This window comes from Rhinopithecus bieti, unplaced genomic scaffold (genome assembly GCF_001698545.2).
Source record: "Rhinopithecus bieti isolate Rb0 unplaced genomic scaffold, ASM169854v2 scaffold_62034, whole genome shotgun sequence".
Classification (NCBI taxonomy): Eukaryota; Metazoa; Chordata; class Mammalia; order Primates; family Cercopithecidae; genus Rhinopithecus; species Rhinopithecus bieti.
This window is the reverse complement of record NW_016823752.1, coordinates 648,444-657,022: the sequence shown is the minus strand read 5'-3', so window position 1 is coordinate 657,022 and position 8,579 is coordinate 648,444. Positions and strand designations below refer to the sequence as shown.

Sequence of the window (8,579 nt, the reverse complement as noted above, 5' to 3'; positions counted from 1 at the left end):
AAGCGTGTCAGGGAAACGGGGGTGAGGGTGGTCTCGGTGCAGAGAGAAGCGTGTCAGGGAAACGGGGGTGAGGGTGGTCTCGGTGCAGAGAGAAGCGTGTCAGGGAAACGGGGGTGAGGGTGGTCTCGGTGCAGAGAGAAGCGTGTCAGGGAAACGGGGGTGAGGGTGGTCTCGGTGCAGAGAGAAGCGTGTCAGGGAAACGGGGGTGAGGGTGGTCTCGGTGCAGAGAGAAGCGTGTCAGGGAAACGGGGGTGAGGGTGGTCTCGGTGCAGAGAGAAGCGTGTCAGGGAAACGGGGGTGAGGGTGGTCTCGGTGCAGAGAGAAGCGTGTCAGGGAAACGGGGGTGAGGGTGGTCTCGGTGCAGAGAGAAGCGTGTCAGGGAAACGGGGGTGAGGGTGGTCTCGGTGCAGAGAGAAGCGTGTCAGGGAAACGGGGGTGAGGGTGGTCTCGGTGCAGAGAGAAGCGTGTCAGGGAAACGGTCGAGGGTGGTCTCGGTGCAGAGAGAAGCGTGTCAGGGAAACGGGGGTGAGGGTGGTCTCGGTGCAGAGAGAAGCGTGTCAGGGAAACGGGGGTGAGGGTGGTCTCGGTGCAGAGAGAAGCGTGTCAGGGAAACGGTCGAGGGTGGTCTCGGTGCAGAGAGAAGCGTGTCAGGGAAACGGTCGAGGGTGGTCTCGGTGCAGAGAGAAGCGTGTCAGGGAAACGGGGGTGAGGGTGGTCTCGGTGCAGAGAGAAGCGTGTCAGGGAAACGGGGTGAGGGTGGTCTCGGTGCCAGATGTAGGGAATGGTGTTGGAGTGGCCCGAGTTCCTGGCACAGTTGTCTGGTTCATTCATGTAAAATAATTTTTAAATCATTAAAAGAATTACCTTTCATACATAGATATCATGGTATAATATGCAGCCATAAAAAGGAATGAGAGCATGTCCTTTGAAGGGACATGGATGGAGTTGGAGACCCTTATCCTCAGCAGACTAACACAGGAACAGAAAACCAAACACTACCTGTTCTCACTTACAAGTGGGAGCTTCTGATGAGAACACATGATACAAGCAGGGGAACACCACACACTGGGGCCTGTTGGGTTGGGGGCAGGGAGAGCATCAGGAAGAAGAGCTAAGGGATGCTGGCTTCATAGGTGACAGGATGATCTGTGCAGCACATCACCATGGCACACACTGATCTATGCAGCAAACCTGTACACCCTCCACCTGTACCCAGAACTTAAAAGTTGAAGGGAAAAAAATGACCTTGCTAAAAGAGAAATCACCTACTACGTGCAGAAGCCTCACACAAACTGAGCGCTGTGCCACAGAAAGGAACGGAAGATGTCCACTGCCGCTGGGAAGGCCTCAGTGACCACTGTATTAATTTCCAGTCAGCTGAGAAACTGATCACAAACTCACAAGTGTTGGCATATATTATTAGATAGAAACCCACATCTCACATTTTATATATTATTGGTATCTCAGGTAAAAAGTTTTCTTTAAAAAGTATGACTTCATAACTAATCAAAAGCTGGTAGAATGACCTGATTTTAAACTGCTCTTTTAAAAAATTCACAGCTAAAGTGTAGTGATGTCAAGTGTTTACAACACTAAAAAGGAAAGCAGTGAAAGCTGGTCCAGTGTCAACTCTAGAAAGGAGAATCGCCGTCTGTGCGGAGACAAGCAACGCAGGAGACAGGCACGCTCACCCCTGTGCCAGCAGCCGGGCCCTGCAGCTCTCACGCAGCTTGGCGACGGTGGCCATGGATAAGCTTCCAGGTTCTGAAAATATTTTCTGAAAGGCAAACACTTAGTTTAAAAACAAACCCAACAACACATTTCTACCTTAGCTCTCCCAGACTGTGGCAGACAGATGGCTGGGCCTCGTGTGAGGTGAGGGAGGAGCCGCCCACCTCCCAGGGGTTCTGGGGTGACCCACAGATTGTCACCATCCCACTCCTGCCCTGGGGCCTAGGACCGCAGCTCTGCTGCTCAAAAATGTTAAATGAATCAAGCAGTTGAAGAAAAGACCATCTGCTTCCTTTAGACTTTTTTTTTTTTTTGAGACGGAGTCTTACTCTGTCACCCAGGCTGGAGTGCAGTGGCGCGATCTCAGCTCACTGCAACCTCCGCCTCCCAGGTTCAAGTGATTCTCATGCCTCAGCCTCCCAAGTAACTGGGACTACACAGGCGTGAGCCACCACACATGGCTAATTTTTGTATTTTTTAGTAGAGACGGGGTTTCATTGTGTTGGCCAGGCTGGTCTTGAACTCCTGACCTCAGGTGATCCACACGCCTTGGCCTCCCAAAGTGCTAGGATTACAGGCATGAGCCACCGTGCCCAGCCAACATTATCTTCTCTTTGATGAAGCCCCGGCTGCTGAAATACCGCCCACGTTTGCCATGCTGCACCCAGAGTTGCCCTGAGCCTCCACTCCCTCTCAGGAAGCTATTGACGCTGCATCCTGGGCCTGAGCCTCTCCTAGCGTCTTGGTCTCCTCAGAAGGCCTGCCAAGTGCAGCTCCCACGACCCCCTCATCAGGGCCTGAGTCTATACGGCCTGCGCCAGGCCCAGGACCCAGTGGAGAGGCCGGGCCTCGGGAAACCACACTTCTGGCACCACACACAACAGATGAGTACAGCCATTAGGACCAGGAGTAGCGTCCCCAGTGCCAGGGCCGAGAAGACAGGGCTGCCATAGACAGGAAAGCCCTGGGAGGCCAGGCACAGAGGGCAGATGCAGGACAGAGCTGGAGGCTCGTCCTGTGCCCTGTGCTCACTGGTGCCCGTCCTGTGCACCCTCCGGGTGAGGTGGGGCCCCCTGGGAGAGGGGACGGAGCCACGTGCAGCCCTACAGACACTCACCTGCATAAATGTGTGACACTCCATCACAAAACTGCCTTTGGTTATCTGCTTAAACTTATCGCAAATGTCTGGAATGCTGGTGGCTTCCAAAATAAACTCCTGGTGCTGCTTAATTAAGGTCAGGGCCACCCGGAAGATAATCTTCGAGCCCTCGTTAAACAAACAATCCCAGATCCGAAGCACTGTCTGCAGAGACACAGGAACCCGGCGTCACTCCCTGGGGGCCACACCTGCCCCGGGGCCTGAGTGAGGCGCTCACCTCCACGGGCAGGACGTCCACAAACAGGCAGATGAACCAGCGGGACACCACCAGCGTCCACAGCACGCCCAGCCGCTCCATCAGGGCCCCCACGGCCGGCAGCTTCGCCCGCACCAGCTCCCCGAGGACCTCCTGGTCGGTCTTCAGGCCCAGCATGGCCGGGCTGTAGTAATCTGCCAGGCAGCGGGGAGAAGAGACCCTGAGACACTCCTGTCACCTCCACAAGCCCCATTCCCCTCAGAGCCCGACGAAGATAACAGGGCCACCCCGGGGGGACCCCTCCCAGGAGGGAAGGACCAAGTTGGAGAGGAAGAGTCAGGCTGAGGCCTGCAGACACAGGGCTCGTGGGGAGCGACCCCCACAGCCAGGCCTTTCAGGACGTCCCTGAGGCTGGAGGGATAGGCTGGATGCCGCCTGGCTAGGCATCAGTTAAAATCTGCAGGTGGAGGGCCAGGTGTGGTGGCTCACGCCTGTAATCCTAGCACTTTGGGAGGCCGAGGTGGGTGGATCACCTAAAGTCAGGAGTTCAAGACCAGTCTGGCTAACACAGCGAAATCTTGTCTCTACTAAAATTACAAAAATTAGCCAGGTGAGGTGGCGGGCACCTGTAACCCCAGCTATTCGGGAGGCTGAGGCAGGAGAATCGCTTGAACCTGGGGGCGGAGGTTGCAGTGAGCCGAGATCGTACCACTGCACTCCAGCCTAGGAGACAGAGCAAGACTCCATCTCAAAAAAAAAAAAAAAAAATCTGCAGGTGGAAAACAGGGTCCCAAGGAGGTGCTGGCACCCCCATGTTCCTAGCAGAACTATTTACAACAGCCAAGAGATGGAGGCAACCACGTGTCCGTCGGCAAACAAGTGGACAGGCAACATGTGAATGTCCACACGATGGAGTATTATTCAGCCTTAGAAAGGGAGGGAGTCAGGCCACAGCAGTGGGAGGGAGGGAGTGATGGGACTGAGATTCAGTCTAGGAAGATGCAACAGCTCTGGAGAGGGTGGCGGCAATGGTTACACAGCGAGGTGAGCGGCCCTTGTGCCACTCATGGGAAAAACGTGGGTAAGATGGTACATTCTATGTTCTGTGTATTTATCTGTGCTGTGGTATTATCTGTGCTGTGGACGCTGGTGGTGTCCCGCTGGTTCATCTGCCTATTTGTGGACGTCCTGCCCGTGGAGGTGAGCGCCTCACTCGGGTCCCAGGGCAGGTGTGGCCCCCAGGGAGTGACGCCGGGTTCCTGTGTCTCTGCAGACAGTGCTTCGGATCTGGGACTGTTTGTTTAATGAGGGCTCGAAGATTATCTTTATAATCACAATAGAAATAAAATGTACTCAGATAAATACTTCCAACAGCGTGCCCTTCTTTCGAATGGACATTTGTCTTTACCAAAGCACTTTTGTGTTTCCTATGTAATTTTTTAACTTGTTCATGTAATGAGTTACAGTAAATTTTATTTTATTTTTTTGAGACAGAGTCTTGCTCTGTCACCCAGGCTGGGTGCCATCTTGGCTCACTGCAACCTCTGCCTCCTGAGTTCAAGCAATTCTCCTACCTTAGCCTCCTGAGTAGCTGTGACTGCAGGTGCTTGCCACCATACCTGGCTAGTTTTTGTATTTTCAGTAAAGTTTCACCATATTGGCCAGGCTGGTCTCGAACTCCTGACCTCATGATCTGCCTGCCTCAGCCTCCCAAAGTGCTGGGATTACAGGTGTGAGCCACTGCGCCCTGCCTGTTCTTGTTAATATCTTGGTTAAAACAGAACCATCACAAACGCTGACGCAACATCACGGTCCTGTCACTGCTCTTCAGAGTAAGCACACAGTGAAGTCGGTTTAACAGTAAACACTAATGCCTCTGAAGGTGATTTAACGAGAGCCAATTCAGTGAGCAAGCACCAGGGATTAAAAACGCCTCCCTTCCATATCCTTGTTCTGCATCTGCCTCTGGGGTTCTGAGCGCTTTCCTCTTCTTTCACCTTCTTACCTGAGCACATCCCGCTCCAGCTGGGGACAGAGGAGCAAGGTACCATCAGTACCCACCCTGGTTCTGCAGGTGGCCCCAGTCCCACAGGTGGCGTGGCAGAGGGCCTTGAGCGCTGGGCAGCAGGGGGTCTGCAGAGATGCACAGCCTGACCTTGGCCCCAGATACAGAGAAGCTTAGAGCAGCTTCCAAAAATAGAGGCGCTGAACTCATTCCCTAAACTCCACCGGGCTGAGCCGGCCGCCAAGGGGAGGATTAAATTAAAGCCGCAGCTGCTTTCCCTTCCTTGAACGTCAAGAACAAGGCGGTTCCTCCCAGGCCCCGCCGGCTCAGCGGCCGCTCCCTGCAGAAGGGGTTCATCCCTCAGGCTGAGGCGCAGGCCCTGATGTTCCCAACCTGGTCTTGCCCCCGTCCCCCCAAGGCTCCTTGTCCCTGTCCTTCTAGGGACATCCACACCTCTGCAAACCACCCAACACTGAGCATTCGTCACCGAGGCTCTGCGACGGCGCCTGCCAGGCCAGGACGGGGCGGGGCACAGCCCTGACACTCCCCTACACACCCCTCAGCGTCTGCAGTCAGACATGGGCCGGGGCCACACAATGACGTTGACCACAGGCGTCTGCACGTGGCTGTGGCTTCCTCCTTTACTTGATTTCCACTCTGCAGATCGTCCTCCGTGAGCAAGTGTGAGTCCCAAGACCACGCTCTCACACGCACTCACAGGCCAGTTCTCCACACTGGTGCTTCCAATTAGAACATAAAAGGTGTGAGTTGAAGACTCAGACAATTTATTTTTTTGAGACAGGGTCTCTCACTCTGTTGCCCAAGCTGGCGTGCAGTGGTGCTATCACAGCTCACTGCAGCCTCAACCTCCCGGGTTCAAGTGATCCCCCTGCCTCAGCCTCCTGAGTAGCTGGGACCACAGGTGTGCGCCACCACAGCCAGCTAATTTTTTTTATTTTTTGTAGAGACGAGGTTTCACCATGTTGCCCAGGCTGGTCTGGAATTCCTGGGCTGCCAAAACATTAAATGGTTTGTGCAGCCTTCTATGAAGGGAGTTTCCATTCCTGGGGTGTCTCCCTCTCCCTACCAGGAAAGACACCCCTGAAATCCGAATCTCAAACCTCACACAGCAGCCTGTGGACTAAATTTTCCCAGTTCCCTTCCCTGTCCAGAAGCCTGAAGGTAACAGGCTGCCCAGGATGGTGAACATGCCCAGGCTCCAGCCACGCTTTGTGTCCCCCGATCCGGGTGCTCTCCAGGGTGTGCGTGACGCTCGTGGTAATAAACGTCTTTGGCCGGGCGCGGTGGCTCACGCCTGTAATCCCAGCACTTTGGGAGGCCGAGACGGGCGGATCATGAGGTCAGGAGATCAGAACATCCTGGCTAACACGGTGAAACCCCGTCTTACTCAAAAATACAAAAAAAAAACTAGCTGGGCGTGGTGGCGGGCGCTGTAGTCCCAGTACTCGGGAGGCTGGGAGGAGAATGGTGTAAACCCGGGAGGCCGGGGCTTGCAGTGAGCTGAGATCCGCCACTGCACTACCGCCCCGGGCGACAGAGCGAGACTCCCTCAAAAAACAAAAAAAAAAAAAAACGTCTTTTTCTCACTCATTATTCAGTCTTCGGCCAGTCCCATGTACAGAGCCCAGCTGGGAGACCTAAGGTAACAGGGGAAGACATTTCTTCTTCCCCGACCACCGACAGTTAAGGAAGGTATAATCCACGCATAACACACTCTGCAGTGTCACGGAGACATTGGGAGAGAGCTAAATTACTGCATTGGCCAGGCGCAGTGGCTCACACCTGTAATCGTAGCACTTTGGGAGGCCAAGGCGGGCAGATCACCTGAGGTCAGAAGTTTGAGACCAGCCTGGCCAACATGGTGAAACCCCGTCTCTACTAAAAATACAAAAATTAGCTGGACGTGGTGGCCGGTACCTGCAATCCCAGCTACTCAGGAAGTTGAGCAGGAGAATTGCTTGAACCCGGGAGATGAAGGCTGCAGTGAGCCGAGATCATGCCACTGCACTCCAGCCTGGGCGACAGAGTGAAACTCCATCTCAAAAATAAATAAATAAAAAAAAATAAATTACTGCAAGATATGTGGAAATTCCCACCACATGATGTCAAATGAAAAAGATGGGATGTGTGACTACATACAAAGCACTCTACGTGTTTCTAAAATAGCCATCCCGTGTGCACAGAAAGACAACCCAGGCTTGCACTGAAAATATCATTTGTGGTGCTCACCCCAACTGATAGGGGTAGTGGGCAGTTCCGACCTTTATCTAGACTTCTCCCTCTTCTTCAGTATTAACACAATGGGAGTGACTTATAAAAGATAATCAAAAAATGCTTACTATGTGAATGAGATAATAGCATCAATGCCAAGGAGGGAGCTGGGCGCCCAGGTGGGCAGGGGATGCAGCTGATGCAAATGTGTGCATGGAAGCCCAGGTGTGTGCATGGAAACCTGGGTGTGTGCATGGAAACCTGGGTGTGTGCATGGAAACCCAGGTGTGTGCATGGAAACCCAGGTGTGTGCATGGAAACCTGGGTGTGTGCATGGAAGCCCAGGTGAGTGCATGGAAACCAGTCGCAGCTCTCCTGTGAAGAAGCACCTGCCCAGCCCCAGCTTCCATCCAGACAGCAGGAACCCACCTCTTCCCAACAGACAGGGTCTCTGCTCCTCACCTGAGCCACAAGACTGACCATGGCAGAGACCAGGTGCACGACCTGGCGGTTGGGGGCGCAGGGGTGGCTGCTACCAGGATAGCCCTGCCTCTGTGAGTGACCACAGCTGTGGGGCCGGGGTACCGGGGGCGCAGGCTGCAGCATGGGAGGCGGCTCAGGAGGAGATGCCGAGAAGGCACAGCCAGGACAGCCAGCGCGGGAGCCACCCGGGCGCCCACCCAGCAGATGCGCACCCCTCCCCCCGCCCGAGCCAGCCTCTCTGCATCTCTTTGCTCCAGGAGACGTCGGCGTCGCCCTCACGGGGCATGAGCCTTCTCAGACACAGCTCAGGTCACAGCAGGGAAGCTGCAGGGCTGGTTTTGCTCTTTGGTTTACTTTTCTTTGTTGTTTCTTTAGACGGAGTCTCACTCTGTTGCCCAGGCTGGAGTGCAGTGGTGTGATCTCAGCTCACTGCAACCTCCGCCTCCCAGGTTCAAGTGATTCTCCTGCCTCAGCCTCCCAAGTAGCTGGGATCACAGGCACCTGCCACCAGACCTGGCTAATTTTTTGTATTTTTAGTAGAGACGGGGTTTCATCATGTTGGCCAGGCTGGTCTCGAACTCCTGACTTCGGGAGATCCACCCACCTCGGCCTCCCAAAGTGCTGAGATTACAGGCGTGAGCCACCACGCCCAGCCTTCTGTTTACATTTTTAAAAATGTAATTTGGGGCCGGGCGTGGTGGCTCACACCTCTAATCCCAGCACTTTGGGAGGCCGAGATGGGCAGATCACGAGGTCAGGAGATCGAGACNNTT

At 54.4% G+C, this 8,579-nt stretch overlaps 1 protein-coding gene across 2 annotated transcripts in view; it reads right to left on the bottom strand.

Annotated features, from left to right (window-relative positions):
• Positions 1–8,579, bottom strand: part of GRTP1 (growth hormone regulated TBC protein 1) — a 38,371-nt gene that overhangs the window by 1,048 nt on the left and 28,744 nt on the right. The window contains exons 4-6 of one of the 2 annotated variants that reach the window (XM_017861821.1): positions 3,108–3,280; positions 2,849–3,034; positions 1,692–1,777 (exon numbers count right to left, since the gene is read on the bottom strand). In XM_017861821.1, coding sequence (XP_017717310.1) covers positions 1,692–1,777; positions 2,849–3,034; positions 3,108–3,280 — 445 coding nt within the window. Of the gene's footprint in view, positions 1–1,389; positions 1,778–2,848; positions 3,035–3,107; positions 3,281–8,579 lie in introns of those variants that run through there. The other variant, XM_017861822.1, reaches the window with a different exon arrangement.